General features: G+C 39.4%; 1 protein-coding gene across 2 annotated transcripts in view; it reads left to right on the top strand.

Annotated features, from left to right (window-relative positions):
* The window catches only part of LOC102309063 (netrin receptor UNC5C), a 181,502-nt gene that overhangs the window by 130,406 nt on the left and 34,607 nt on the right, over window positions 1–16,489 (top strand). For both annotated transcript variants that reach the window (XM_005916218.3, XM_005916219.3), the window contains exons 5-7: window positions 12,417–12,597; window positions 14,871–15,038; window positions 15,303–15,467. In XM_005916218.3, coding sequence (XP_005916280.1) covers window positions 12,417–12,597; window positions 14,871–15,038; window positions 15,303–15,467 — 514 coding nt within the window. The remainder of the gene's footprint in view (window positions 1–12,416; window positions 12,598–14,870; window positions 15,039–15,302; window positions 15,468–16,489) is intronic.

Here is a 16,489-nt window from a genome sequence, read left to right as displayed (position 1 = left end):
TTAAGGACTTAACTGCAGTGGAGATGGGAGTGAGGTCAGTTTGTCCAGACTTTTTATTGGCACCAAAATGTGGCCATTTGTATTTGTTAGAAAGTTACAAATTATCAGATAAAGCAAAGCCAATAAATTAAACAACAGAAGGAAAATGAACACACTCAGACACACACACTGTCTGCTCTGTGCAAATTTGCTTAACCTTGATTGTCCAAATCAATGGCTACTACTTTTACACTTAAGTGGTAAAGTTAGAATGCTTAGATATATAACAGGTCGATTGCAAAGACTACTTAGATGTTCAGGAAGGAAAAAACAGTTTAATGGGAAAGCTTTCAAATGGAGAGCATAAAGCAAATGCATAGACTGAGTACTATATATATATGCAAACATATATGTTTGCACAAATGCCTGGTGTACCATATCAAACAATTTCTAGTGTTACTGTAAGCAGTGATCTCCAAATCAATTTGCAGATGTTCACATGCTGAATGATGGCCATGGATAGCAGCTTCAGCTATTGTCTACCTATGAGCACAGTGAGTGAACGCAAACTCCCAGGTGCATCATGGTAGTTTCATTTAATCCATTTAGACAGTGATTTCACTTGAAGTGCCATCTTTATTTGATTCTAAAGAAAACATTCCAGGACAAATTATTTTAGTCTTTTTTCCACTCAATGACTGTTACGCTTTTGTAATTGTTTGAAACAACAAAGTCTTTTTCTTCATCTTAACACAATGAGTTAATTGTTTTGTCTAATATCAAAACACACACACACACACTTAGACTCACACTCACAGACAGTCTTCACCATATTCAAGCGCGCTGTTGGATTAAATTTCTATTAGCTTTCCTCGATTGAGTTTGAAGATTGTTGATTAGCCAGTAATAGCCTTTGTTACTGCACTAATGAATAGCTTGATTACTATTCTACTAAGCTACACATCAGGACCCAGGTTGGCACTTGTGTAGGTGTGTGTGGCATCTGCTGGTATTATCGTCTGATAAACACACACAGACAGTTATAGCCAATTGTCTGGGTTTGTGTCAAGAAAGCTTATGGCAGCAGGAGAGAAAGATAGATGGTCTGCTTTGCCAGCACACATCTCTCATTGTCTCTCTCTCTGCTGTATCCCTCACTTCATCTGTGTCTTTGCCTCTCAATATGTGTCGTCACACCTGCTCTTTTTTTTCTCCTTCCTACTGTCACTCTGTTGTCTTATTCTTCATTCCTGCTTCCCTTCCCTCCACCTCTGTCTTCCCTGACCCTCTTTCATTTGCACTCTTTTTCTTTCTTTCCTTCGTTCTTAGATGTCCTCCTTTCCTCTCTTGTTTATTTCCACTGATTAGAGCGACTGGGCTCTTGAGGACTAAGTTGGCGTGCGTGTGGCTTTGTTAAATGTCTGTGAGAGCATATGGGCATATGTGAGTGTTTGATAATGGAAACAGGCATGGTAATTACAGAGATGGCTCTATAGATGCCAAACAGAGCCAGTAATAATGAGTGTGGCACATCTGGTTGTAATGTGTCAGTGTGTCTATCTGAGTGTGTGTACTGGCTGGGGGTTGAGTGGGAAAGGGCAGTCAGACAGCTGGAGTTATATATGCTTCACCAAAGATACAAATAAGCATTTTTTGCGACAGGCATACCTTTCAAATGTCACCAAGGCATCGCGCAGACATGCCTTGATGACATTTGAAAGAGAGAGAGAGAGTGATTAAAGGTCATACAAGTTCCTTATAAAAGCAGCAAGTACTCAGCATCTATAGGAAGTGGGTATGTTAGTGTACTTTCAGATTCCAGCCTTGGACACGAAGTCATACCAGTATTTATGTCACATCAAATCCTATTCTGAAATTACACATACCACATACAATACAAAACTTAACATAGCTTCTGGCTCTGTAAAGTGTAGCGAATGCGTACCTTAAACTTGCATTCTTGTTAAAGGTCATCGGGGGGGCATAGCTGTGGTTGCCAAAAATATTTTAAAAGTCTTGTACAAGCTAATTGGAAAACGGCCCTTGCTCTACCTTTATAAGTGCATTGTTGCCTAGTTTATGGTCTCTTTCACGATGTTGGGGCATATATTTTGATTGTTCCGAATGTCAGTTCAGTTCGATTTGATTTATTTATAAAGCATCAAATCACAACAATAGTCACCTCAAGGCAATTTATATTGTAAGGTAAAGTCTTCACAATAATGGAGAGGAAACCCCAACAATCAGATGGCCCTTATGGGCAAGCACTTGGCGACAGTAGAAAGGAAAAACTCCCTTTTAACAGGAAAGAACCTCCAGCAGAACCAGGGTCATGGAGGGGCGACCATGTGCTATGAACCACTGGGAGGGAGTGGAGGGAGACGGGACAAAAGACACACCGTGGACAAATTTAATAATGTCTAATGATTAAATGCAGCGTGATGTATAAACACATAGTGAGCTGGAAAAATAAATGAGTGAAGAAGAAATACTCATTGCATCATGGGAAGCCCCCCAGCACTCTAGGCCTATTGTAGAATATCTAAAGGAGGATTCAGCTGATCCAGACTATCTAGAAAGTAGAAGCCAAACTGGGAGCTTTGTCCACAGAAGATTGGCCTGACAGCTGAAGGCTCTGCCTCCCATTTTACTTTTAAGTACACAAATAAACCAGCAGTCTAAGAGTGAAGTGCTCTGTTGGGGTGATGTAGTACTATGAGGTCTTTAAGATTAGATGGAGCCTAATTATTTAAAGCCTTTTATGTGAGTAAAAAGATTATAAATTCAATTCTGGATTTAACAGGGAGCCAGTCAAGAGAAGCAAGTATGGGAAAAATCTGCTGTCTCTTTGTAGTCCCTGTCAGTACTCTCGCTGCAGCATTTTTGGATCAACTTAAGGCTTTTCAGGGAGTTTTTAGAACAAACTGGTAATGATGAATTACAGTAGTCCAGCCTAGAAGTAATAAATGCATGAACTATTTTTTCATCATCACTCCGAGACGTGATGTTCCTAATTTTAGAGATATTGTGCCAAAGTATTATCCGTGATATGCTCTTTAGCTAATGACTTGAGATTGTCAGGAACGTGCAGTTTCACTTTCATACGGATATGTTAATACATGGTAATGCAAATGCACAGCAAAGACACTGTGGATAATGTCTACAGAAACCAAGAAATAAAGCTATTTCAGGCCATTCACCAATAGACTGTTTTTGGCAGCATTTTTTTTTTCACTTACAAATATCACTTACCTTTAGTAGAAAATAAATCATCCCTTGTGTTTTTGATTAAGTACAAACTGGAGGCACTTGGTTAATATCAAAATCATCTGACCATAACTAAAATGATCATCTTTCCTAGACTAAAGTAATTTAGTCCACACATAGTATACAGTTTCCAAACCACATACATCTGTGTCCTGCACTTAAATAGACAAAACCAAAGCACAACATATGATATCAAATGTTCTCACTCGGAATAATCCTGCCTGGAATCCACTGGGAATATCGTTGCTGTGTGGGAAGAAACTGGAACAACTGAAGGAAACTCTTGCAGACGCGGGGAGAACATGTAAGCTTGAGGTGACAGGGCTAAACTCTGAAGAGCAATCTTCATGAATGTCTCTTTACTGTCTCTTTCCACTGACACCCAACACCCCAGTGGAAATGAAGCCTCCTGGAGCAGGTGTAGTGTGGGTTTGGATTGTTAAAACATGGAAATTGAATGCATATTTAGTCCCCACCCACACATAGGTAGGGTAATCACTATTAGAGCTCTTTAACCCACTCACATAAGGACCCAGATAATATAAGTAATCAAGGGGATAATCCTCAGCGATGAACATACATATTAACACTTCGGCATTTCACAGACACATCCAAACACACACACACACGGGCTCACACATGCACGGTGTACAGCTTGATTTCCGTGGTTTGACTGCAGAATCAGGTTGTAATTTAACTAGCCAATTTTGTATTCTGTCATACTATCATTGTGCTTATTGTGCATAGATGTGTTTTTGGCTGCTCCTATTTTGAAAAATTAATGTTGTGATTCAGTGGCAGATTCTACCCATAGACCTTGTATCACTAAGCTGTTATCAGCTCCCTTATGAGACTCTTTGTAGTGGCTCTACAAAGCATGTCATATTTTAGCATTTGCCATAGATACTCTTTGTTTTGTTATCTTACTTCTTGCTCTGTGGTCTGCCATTTATTTTGCTTTTGCAAGATTTATACTGTTTCTTTTTGTGACACAATATGACTATGATGTTCCTGCTTTGCTTTTCAAAACATGCTGCACTACAGTGTAACAAAAGGCAATATATCTCTCTCTCCCTTTATGCCTTGGCCTACTTTTATCTTTCATAGCATACAGGCACGTCTTTGTTCCACTGCCAAAGAAAGATGCATATCTTAATAGATTGTCATTAAATGCAATGCATTTACCTTTTCTCCTGTTTTGATTTGTTTTTAAGTTAGAAAACAGCTGAAAGTATTTGCATATTTAGATATGCTCACTCCCCAGTACAGCAATATCTATCACCACAAGTGGGTGCGTTAGTGAGAGCCAGGGAAATGCAAACCTGCTTTTATCTGGTAGTCTTGCTCACAGTGTATACCTGTAGCCAAACCAATGTCAGTCTTTAGCTCCAAACGGCAAGAAAACAGGAACAAAGTGAGTGTGTAATTGTTCAGACAAAGCCTTTATCCTTTCAACGAAGAAGCCCTTTTGATTTCTTTGTCTAAAGAAAAAAGAATGGACTCTTGCTGAACTTTTTTTTCTTTTAATCCTGTTACAGTTGAAACGGAGGGCATTGTTACAGCTTGTGTTTGCAAGCGTATCAAACGGTGCCTTCTGACACACTCAGGTTGTGTTTGTGATCACACTCAGAAACACTGGAAATATCTTCACACTTGCATGTATAATCACACATTTCATGTTTATGCTGATAAAAAAAACTTGTGTAAAAAAAGCCAAAATGTAACTCACAGGTAACTTTGCAGCTGGGCTTATTACATATGTATTTTGTAGGAGTTTCACTTTATGACCATAAAAATATGGGACGAAAACACTTAAAAGAACCAGAGAAAAGTGATTTTACTAAGCTTTGCAGCAAACACTTTATTGAACTGAATTTAAAAAAAAAGAAGAAAAATCTTATTTTGCGCCTGAAATGGTTATAATAGCTGTCACTAGGCAGGTTCATTTATTTGGAATAAGAAGGGGAGAGTTTTATCAGTGTGAGTGCATACTTGGTGTGACTGGTTTTCTCAAAGCTGTAAACAAGGTGCCAAAACATTGGTTGTATCCTGTTAGTCTTACTGGTGCTCAGTAATACTGTTTTTTTGTTTTGTTGTTTTTTGGGGGGGGGGGGGGGGGACGGGGGGGTTGAGGGCATAACCTAGATTAACTCCAGCTGGAGCATCAGGGAGAGAAGAATCTCAATATAAAACACATTCAAGGATGCATATTTTTTGTCCCTTTTTACAGTGGGCTGATTGATTTGCTAGTTTTTAGTCACACTTCTACACAGAAAGGTGCCTCAAGAGTTGTTTGAACCTTTTCTCTGCAGTGACCACACAGACCACTTTAATTTCCTTCTCTAGTGTCGGACCAGTAACATCATACTGAAATGTTTGTCAAAATGCAGCTATTGCTATGACTGAGTGTTTAAAGTGTTGCATGAGTGCATGAATCTTACAATGTTGACTTGCACATCTCCAGCCTCACACTGTACATCGCAGTAACATTAACGCATGGGCGTGCGAGCTTAGAGCTAAATAATGTTTTTGTATTCTTCTACACATCAGTATTGATCCCACAGATTTATAGACACACCATCCAGCAGAATTCCTAACAGAAGACTTTGTCTATAAATAAAATAAATGTATCAATTCTCATTTATTTAAATTGCCATGCTCTTAAAGCCTGCACTGTAACATTTTTGTTAGTAGATTACTCGCTCTCTCACCTTGTCTGCTCTTTCAAATTAGTATATGTATATGTTAGGGGTGCAACGATACACAAAATTCACGGTTCGGTTCGGTTCGATACTTTGGTGTCACGGTTCGATATTTTTTCGATACAAAAAAATGTTCATGCCTTTTTAATTTGTCATTTATTAAAATTATAAATATATATTTTAACTCAAAAGTACAGTTTTTAAATTTAACCCTAACCCTTGTGCGTGTTTTTTATTTTGACAGCGAATGCGCACCTGCGGACCACTTATGTGCAGCCCTGGTTATTTAGCTCATCATATTGCAGCCACAGAAATTTTTTGTCCATGAAACCATAAAGCTGCACTTTCTTTTTGCCTTATAGTCTGATTTGTCATAACTTTTCCGTTTTGTGGTAAGCTTTTCTTTGGCTGTCACTTCTTCACCCTGACCTGTCTTATTTGGCTCAGCAGAACTAAAATATATATCCTGCTGCTTTTACACACGCACTCACATAAGCTCAGCGATTCTCTGCGCGATCAACCTCTCACATGTTTAAGCTGCTGCGGGAGATTTCACTTGTCATGTTTGCATAGTAAGCTAACGATTAATAAGACGATGTCAGAGGAATTGGTGCACAAATTATCATCACTCACAGATCAGTGCTGTCGCTCTCTATACACAGTTCACGCGATTGCAAAGTGAAAGCAAAAAAACAAGCGCAAATTCAAACGCGATTTCAATATGTCACATATTGACAGTGGCTCACCGATGCCAATGACATAATTACCCAGCTACATTTCCGAAAGAATGCAAAAGCATTGACATATATTTTTCCTTCCTACAATAGCCCGACGGGCAGGGCAGAGATAGATTTTGGTAGCCCGACTGGAAAAATCGCTAGCCCCGGACGTCGGGCTAGCGATTTGCGAGCCCTGTATCTGATTGAGGAATCACTCATCTTTGGAAAAGAGAGTTTATTACAGAGAAATGGCTCTTTCCAAAATAAAAGCTATACTATCCGCTTCTTCTGGGCTATATTCTCAGCAGCATATTAAACATATCAGGTCCCCATAAGGAGAATCATGTGCTAACGGCTGTCTAAATGACTCGGGTAAAGTTTGTAGCATGCATGCTTGTTGTTTTTGTCTTTGCACTAGGATGATGTCGGCGTAAATGTGCAGTCATATTCGTTGTGTTCCCACTAGTGCTTTCAGGTTAATCTCGTTGAAATGACCTTAACGCCACAACACGGCAAATCTCCGTTAACGAGCTACCGCCGATCGCCCCGTGCATGGGGCTAGACGGCCAACACGTTAACGAGCTAACTGCGCTAACACACTAGCTCCCACCCATGTAATTGAGCATTGCGTGGCACATCCAACATACTGTTTTACTTTAGTCCATGACGCGCTTACCTTCAGGGTCATACGTCACATGAAAACCAAAATAATTCCAAACGCCAGATCTGAATGAGGGTGGGGGAGGTTCAATTTGCCATGTTGCAAGGAGAGCTTAACTTCTGTCTCGCTAGCTTGCCCTGCGCTCTTCCTTCTGACTATGCTGTCTGTGTGAGCGCTCAGTGGATCTGCGCTCGACAGTGCAGCCTAGGCGGAGTAGTCGAACGCAGATTCACTGAGCGCTCAACACAGACACCATTGTCAGAAGGAAAGTTGATAAAATAAATTACAAATGTTGTATTGTTCGATACATATGCGTACCGAACCGAAAGCACTGTATCGAACGGTTCAATATCGATACGAATATCGTTGCACCCCTAGTATATGTATATGTAAGCTAATTTGCACTCTTCTTGGCAGAATGCTGGTCATCACTGGAACAAACTATCTGCGTCTTTGTTTATAAATCAGTGCGCTGTGCACTTCCATCAGCGCTTTTTTGTGATCTCATCACACCAATCTGCCTCATTTAGTGAATTTGGCCATAATAGTTGGGATTAGGTAAGTAGCATTCATGGTTAGAGTAGGAAATAATCAATGTAAGTCAATACAATGTCCTCTTATGTGACAGAAACACCACTTTGTGTGCATGTGCACGCATGCGATTGTGTGGGAGAGAGATGAGGGTCTTTAAAGTTTTGCTCGATTGGATGTGTGCGCGGGGGGGGCTGGGGGGGACGAGATAAGAAGAGAAGGCTTGAGTGAAAATTGGGGAAAAAGAAAGTTTAAAAATGAGGTGTCAATTCTAGTGTTTCATCTGTGCAAGATAAAAGAACAAAGAGAAATCAGTTTAATGTTAACTTTGATGCTCGGAACCTTTGATTCACTCACAATAATTACACTGAGACAGGTAAGCGTGCATAAACACATACTTGCACAGGCCTTGAGATTTTGCTAATCTATTTAAACACTTCGGCGTACACTATTCAGTTCAATTCATAAAATTGAGATATTAACTCAGTCTTGCAGCCACATACATTATAGAACACTTTGTGCACAAATGTAGCTGTGCTCACAGTATGAGGTCAGGAACCAAAGAGCTGCATTTACTTCTCTGCACATTAGCATAATGAACATCCGTTAAGAGATTTTGTTGAACACTAGACAGCCCTGCTAAAATATGATTACAATGTTGTGCAACAACAGATGTCAGATTATAAAACATGATAAAATAAAAAAAAATATGACCGAGGAAAAACACAATTTTTTTTTCCCCTAACTACTTGTGGTGTCGTTGCTAAAATATTCATGACATTTAAAACATTGTCAGGTACTTAACAACAGTGGCTGTGCAAGGAGGGCTAGAAATGTATTTAAAATGTGAGAGAAATTAGCAGGCAGTTTTGACATCCTGTTTTATACTGGCTTAACAACACAAGAATGATTAAATGCCACAAACGCGTCTAGGTTGTCCATCCATGTATAAAAAAAATTGCTTGGTCTTTCAGACCATCCAAAGAAAAATTAACATTAGACATGAATTCTGCCAGGCATCAGTTCATGCCCTAAGGATGAAGCCCACTTGGGTCATGCAGCAAGACAGTGATCCTAAACACACCAGCAAGTCCACCTCTGAACAACTCAAAAACTCTCCAGTCTGACCAAATTAAAGCAATTCCTGCACAGAGAAGGAGTAAAAGACTATCAGCTATCACAAAGACTTAATTGCAGTTGTTGTTGCCATTACTTTTTCACGCATGACTAGGAAGGTTTGAACAGCATTTTGCATTTACTTGGCGTTTCCTCATCTGATATTAAAGTTTGCTTTTTGACTGAAAACTTTTAATTAATACCAATATGGAAAAACTAAGAATCGGGAAAGGAACAAATACGTTTTCTCAGAACTATATCCATATATTTGAATTGTTCTACCACTCTTTTTCCAGTAACTTAAGCTCCACATTCAGTTAACCTGGGCGACCTTCTATTTGTAACTTGTTAGTTCTGGAGTTCTGTGCATGATGAGTAAAAACAAGAAAACCTTATTGTTAATAGTACGTGTTTTCTGGCATTGCACCGTTTGCCTTAAAGCTGAGGAGATGTTAGCATTTTTATTAAGCATCTATATTTGTTATCCTCTGATATACTCTGTATACATCTCCCTGTCCATAGATGCAGAGTGCTCGCTTACTCAGTGCAAAGTTTAATGAAACACAATCACCAAAAACCTCTGCAGGTCTAAAGCTGTCACTGTACTGTTGCCTTAAATGTTTTATTTCATTATGAATTTCCTCTACTTGTATTTTATGTAAATATAACTTAATGTAAAAGAAAAGGTCACCATAAACAGCATTCAGCATTCCACTGCTTTTTTTCTGTCTATATTTAATTTGTCCATTTCTCTTGCTTTACCGGCTGCACTGAAATTGTAGCAAGCTAGAGTGAGAGAGCCTGTTTGTACGGGTTGTGAGCTTTAGTGTTACAATGCACTGAAAGCCACCGTGGACTTTGACGACGCCTGAAGACTGACGCGTGTTAGACTGATGTGTGCTCTGTTGGCTTCAGACAAAGAGACCACATGTGGTGGCTATTCTACCACTGCCACTGCATCATTAGCCACAGCTGGTGTAAGACTGTGTGCATGTGTGTGAATTGCAAAGGGTGGCTGATTGGATCAAACCAACCTCAAGGGAGAATGTGTATTTGTTATTTTAACTCTCGCCCCCCACGTCACCTGTCTCTCTCGGTTTACCCACACGCATTCACATGCTTCCGCTCCTATTCTGTTTCTTTTCTATAAAGTGTGTGCATGTTAGATTAACATGAATGCAAGAGGAAAAAAGAAAAATTAAATTAAAAAAAAACATTCCATTGGATCATCTGGGAAATTTCAGTGTAGCAGTAAATTATAAGTATTACATGAGCATCCAAAGCACCACGAGAGACTATTTTTGTAATACAGTGAACAAGAGACTAGTTTTACCAAAAACAGTGTTACATTTGTTTGCTTAATGCCATATTTTATTCATTTTAAGCGTCCACGCTGTCTAATGGGATGTGTTGGTGATGGCTAATTTGTTGATCCAGGTTTTCAAACTCATTTCCACACACAACCCAGTATGATCTCAAGTGGGCCAGACCAGCAAAATCACTGCATAATATCCTACAAAAAGAAATGCTTCCCTTTCTTTTACTGTGCAGAAAACATTGATGAACAGCTTGACATGTCTTGAGAAAATAAATGTCTTTCAGATAATTTATTTTTCCCCACGTTTAATAAATCTGTCATTATAAAGAAACGCTGCTGTCTTAACTTAAAGAAACACATTAGTGGGACTTTTGGCACCGCTGTCTTACTTCAGTGTGGTATGGCAGGGCACGGGCAATTTCTTTGTCAGGAAAAAACTGACACTGATTCAAAACTGTGGCTCAGATGAAATTACCACTGTCACAGCACTCTCCATTCATAATGGCATTACAACAGAATTTTTCCTAGTGCAGGATACAAAGAAAATATAAATATATCAAAGAATTCATGTTTGGACCATTTACTGGAATAGTTCTGCATATTATACACATGTATGTATATGTATATGCATGTTCTACAGTAGATCATAACTATTTTACTTAACTATTTCATGATTTGGTTTGTATTGCATTACCGGTACATTAAGTCTATTGAATAATTTGTATCTCTTGTGGCAATGCTTCAAAATAAGTCATAGTCAAATCATTGCTTCCTGTGACCACAGCACTTCTTATATCATAAATAAAAAGAGATCCAAATAGTCTGTTTTATGCAGCAAATGTAATTTCTATTGGTTTTTTCCTTTGCGCAGAAAAGAACACATTGTTTTATACCTTTACAGTATGAGGATAAGCTTATCGTCTGACTGTAAATAAATGTTTTTGTTCCTTTGGCTTAGTCTTTTTCTCTGTATAACCTTTATGTTGTAATGGAAGCTGAAAGGTCACACAGCATCTCACTTAAGATTGAGAATTCACAGCTACATTGCACCCCATGACCAAAGAGTACTACTGAATCTGATTCAGAACTGGGTGGAAAAACTGAGAATAACAGTGGAGAGTGAGTAAACGGCAAACTGAAGAATAACAATGAATTTCCTCTTTTCTGCATCTGAGATATCCATTTCCTAATGAGAAGGGAGGAGGAAATTAAACAACATGAATTAAACAACACAGCTTGGACATTTATGTGCCTGCCATAAAGCTTGGACAGGCTGAATTTATGAGGGTTTGGTCCAGTAAATACAGCACTCGGGAAATCTGATTAGGCTCATAAATAGAATAGTTTCCCGCTGTCCTACCCTTCACCCAAAGTACCTTTCGAAAGCATATGTTTGGGCATTTTCCTTTTCTTTACAGCCACCCAAGGGTTCCTTGTTGTTAAGGGCCCACTGTAAGTGAGGGTCATTCAGATTTCAAGTGTTTAATTCCTGTGACTTGGTGCGTGAGCAGCTTCCTGGTATTTCATTATGCACAATCAGTCTTATTATTGTTTCCTGCCTCATAAAACACATTAATTTGCTTGTAAATTTGTAATCTGTAATCTCAAGGATTTATTCATGAGAGCGGTTTGGGTTACTTACAGTACAAGATGAAGCATGAGAGATCATAAGACAGATTAGGAAGCCGCTAACGGGCGTCCTGTCCTTCAGCTGCTTATTTATTTATTTATTTCCTTTGACTGTTGAATATGGCATGTTCTCAAAGCTTTTCCTCATTGAACCATCAAAAAAGATGACAGCAGCACGCTTTCTAAGTCCTACATCACTCCTAAAAGTTTCTAAAAACAAGATTAAACCCAAGAAAGCTTTAATATTTGTATTCTTATTTTATCCTCTGGATCAGTTATGAAAAGAAGATTTGAACCTAATATTATAATTTCCTCTACAGGGAGTATGTGTTGCAAAAAAGGCGTCGCTATAACTTACTAGATATCTTGTCAAATTTAAATTATTTCACTTCATGGCAGTAATAAACTTGTCCTCTGTAAAACGTCTCTTTGCCTATCATTGGTGTAGAAAAGACATTGTCCTCACTTCCATTTACCCTCTGAATGTCCCCTAGGTGGAGTGGTTAAAGAATGAAGAGGTAATCGACCCGGCGGAGGACAGAAACTTCTATATCACTATTGACCACAACCTGATCATCAAGCAGGCGCGTCTCTCTGACACAGCCAACTACACGTGTGTGGCCAAGAATATAGTGGCCAAAAGACGAAGCACTACAGCCACAGTTATTGTTTATGGTAAGTTTGTCGGTATGTCTTTCTGTGTGTGTAGGTGTGTGTGTGTGTGTGTGGCTACAAAAGCTGTAACAATAGGATTTGGCTTATACATATTTTTAATGTGTGCTCTAAACTTTTTCATTTCTGATGTTAGAAATATAATGATATGACACCTTTTTTAATGCTTTCTTCAGTTATATCGAGTCTCTGATCAGCGAAGCCAGCCCCCATCTGCCATGTGAAATTAGCTCTACTGCCGTGCCAACACTTCCTCTTCGCGATTGTCTTGATATTCTCACCTCACCCTTGACCTCACCCAATTAAAGCCCTCCAATCCTGCCTTTAGTTCTAAATTAGAACATGTGGGCTTTCCACATGTTCCCACTTTCTGCCAAGATTCCCAGCTCTGCATAGATAAAGCAGCATATGGCATAATAATAGCTGTGAAAATCAACAACAAAAAACATCTTTAAATAGCTTGCTAAACTTCTGGTTCTCTTCTAGTGTTGCTTTGTCTAGAAGCTGAGAGGAAAGAGTTTGTTTGGTGGAGGCCCATGCCTCATACAACTTAATTTTTCTCCCCCTCTCCCCCCCCCACACACTCTCTCTCCTCTCTCACACACCACGCACGCACACACACACCACAACGACACACCACACACGCACGCACACGCACACACACACACACATACACAGTGTCTCTCTCAAAATATAACACTGACTCCATTCACCAGCAGGAGTGTTTCAATCAAAATAACTGAGCGTGTGTGCCTGTTCGATACAGACAGCAAGAGATGGAGTGGTTTGACACTGATGTATCCTTACAAAAATAGATTGTTCAATCTGTGGTTCAATCTTCTCGGCTCCACTAGGGCCTGGCTGACACTGTTGACAAGGTGAAACAGTAGTGGAAAAAACACAGGAGGGGGGAAAAAATGAAGCAACTATAGAAAGAAGGGCGAGAGGTAAGGTGAGGTAGGGGAGAACAGCGGAAGACAACAACTGAGTGAGGAAGAAAAAAGTCTAAAAGCTGAAGGAAATGCATGACAAAAGTGTCTGTGTGTGAATTTACTGGTTACTTTCTGATGATTCATTTCTAATTAGGTCTTAGGCAAGGAGTGGGCACTGTCCACTGGGCTGAGACAGAGCTGTCGAGATGCAGCAGTGGAATTTCTACCCACTCCACCCCTCCAGATGCCAACTCTCTCTCATTCTAACTTTATAGCTGATTTCTCTCCTGCTGCCTGTCTAGTCTGCTCTTATCTTTGTCTGCACTGTCCTGCCACATTTTCTCTTGAAACACAGAAACAATAATGCTAAACAACAAAGAAACAGCTAGGTCTAATTACAGGAGGATGCAGATGCATTTTACAGCAGCACAAATGAAAGACATGAGGCAAAAAGAAAGAGACAAAGGAGGTGAAGAGTTTCAAAGAAACCATGGAAAACAAACCGCAGGATTCATCCAGCAGCAGTTCATCTCTGTCTCTCTCTCGCTCTCTCTCTCTCTCTCTCTCTTTCTCCCCTACACCGGGTTAAGCAATTTCCGAGCCCCATGATAACTGGTCATTTAACATGTGTTTAGCCAGCTATACAGCTTAAAGTGTTTGCATATTTGTGCCAGTCTGTGCCCTTCAGTGGGAATATTTCTGAATGTAAGCACAGCAGTGGAAAATCATGCTGCAGTAGCTGCAGGCTACTTGAAGGGATGCAGATTGTCTGTGTAGTTTTGATGTTCAGGAAAATCCAGCTCTTTTGCTTAAATTTCAACTCAGCTTCCAGACACATGCGGCCTTCTCTAAGATAATTATTTCAGTTCAATAAAACGGCATTTTAAAATCACGGATTGCATCATCATCATTTTTTTTAATTATCTCAAACAATCTACAACATATTCACTGATTCAAGTAGTCATAAAGATTGAGTTCAACTTATTTTATTGACTGTATCTACATACAGTATTAAGCTATAGAAAGCTATAGAAATCTTCAGTCACTAAGGAAAATGTGCATTCCCCAGCTGGTTGGAGAGTGTATTTTCTCGAGGTTGCTGCACCACCTTAGCAACCAGTGGTTGCCAGCTAATCTCTAGGCCTGTGTGACTAGGCCCTAAGATTCCTATCGTTCCAAATCATGGTCAATATAATAGCGCCAAGCTCTGGGACACATGGATGAGTGGACCACAGATACCCAGAAACCCTTGCTAATATGGTATCTTCAAGAGGGTGGGCGTTACATACTTAAGAAGTGGATAAAACACTGTATTCATTAAGGGACTGATCTCTGTTTCCGCAGTGAATGGGGGCTGGTCGACATGGACAGAGTGGTCTCCGTGTAACAGCCGCTGTGGAAGAGGTTTCCAGAAAAGAACCAGGAGCTGCACTAACCCTGCCCCTCTCAATGGAGGACTGCCTTGTGACGGACAGGCTATACACAAACTGCCCTGCACCACACTGTGCACTGGTATTCTGTTCTATTCAAGACTGTTTCATTTAGAATACTTCTTTCCATAATACATCCTGGCATATTGTATCTGTATACATTTGGGCTATTTTTTGTCCTGTGCTCAGCTTCTGCATTCAATTTCTGTCTTTTTATGTGTGTACTCTCCCATGCCACATTTTACAGTGTTTAGGAAATAATTGAATCCGTTATCTTCAGTCTCCTCCTTCTAAACCCTCTTTTTTTCCGTCTCTCATTCCCGTGGTCCCCATCCGTTCCCTCTAGTGGATGGTGTCTGGACAGATTGGAGCAAGTGGTCAGCCTGTGGAACAGAGTGTACACAGTGGAGGAGGAGGGAGTGCAACAATCCAGCTCCCAAGAATGGTGGAAAGGACTGCGAGGGTCTCGTCCTCCAGTCTCAAAACTGCACTGATGGACTCTGTATGCAAAGTAAGTGGATAAATAAGGTTCAGAAGCACTGACATATCTCTTCTAAATGCATTGTGTATCATATATTAAATATAGCTATGAACAATCAATAGGCCAAAATAAACAAATGTCTAGCAGTGTCTGGTTCAAATACCAATTGAATGTGCAGGAATCGACCCTAATTAGGCAGACCAATGAATGTTGACACATGGTCAGATTTTTAGCCTAAGGCAGAAGTCTTGGTGAGTGAAGTGTAACGTGACCATTACTGGGTTCATTTTGAAAATCATATCCATCCATTAAAAAAAAAAAAATCATAGTTCCATATTTTATAGGTAAAATTAAGAATAGAAATACAATTGCAATATTCAACATAACTGTCTCTTTATTGTAGAAACTATAAACTGCAATTTATCAGGTATACTAGCAAATTATAAGTTAATGAAATTGATTCTCGAAGAACACTGAGAGATCTATGCTTGTTGTCACATATCACATCTTGCAATGAGCAATGAGTATGCCGATTCTAGCCAATGTCTTACAGTGTCTGTTTTTGAGACGAATTGATTTTACGGAGAGCTGACCTTTAATAAGCGAGGCCATTTGTTGTTGACAATGTGTTCAAAAACCTTTGCCCGTGAACAGAAGCCAGAGTGAGTGAAGCTTAGGAAGACAATTAATGGCTTCATTTAAACCAGTCAAAATACCTGCTCTGTATACTGTTTTTAAGGCACATAGTAACACCAATATTTGGAGATTAAAAAAGCTGACATAATGGGCAAATTATTTATTTTTTTTTATTTTTTTATTTTTTTATCTGCAGTCTCCTCAAAAAATTGATTCCTGATTTGGTTTAAACATATGTGGAAAAACTGTTTCTTACCTGTGCAGTTGGGCAGCTTCTCTTCATCAGTATTCTTTTTCCTTTTTCTTCATTACTTTCATCGCTTCCTTCATTTCACCATTCATCCTCCTATTCCTTACATTTATGTCAACATTTTAAGCCTTTTCCTCTCTGCCCCTCTAGTTTTATACCTTTGTCT

This window comes from Haplochromis burtoni, unplaced genomic scaffold, assembly GCF_018398535.1.
Source record: "Haplochromis burtoni strain Fernald_Lab_line unplaced genomic scaffold, NCSU_Asbu1 Contig_18, whole genome shotgun sequence".
Taxonomy (NCBI): Eukaryota; Metazoa; Chordata; class Actinopteri; order Cichliformes; family Cichlidae; genus Haplochromis; species Haplochromis burtoni.
Note: the sequence above shows the minus strand (reverse complement) of the source record. Positions and strands in the feature narration are given on the sequence as shown.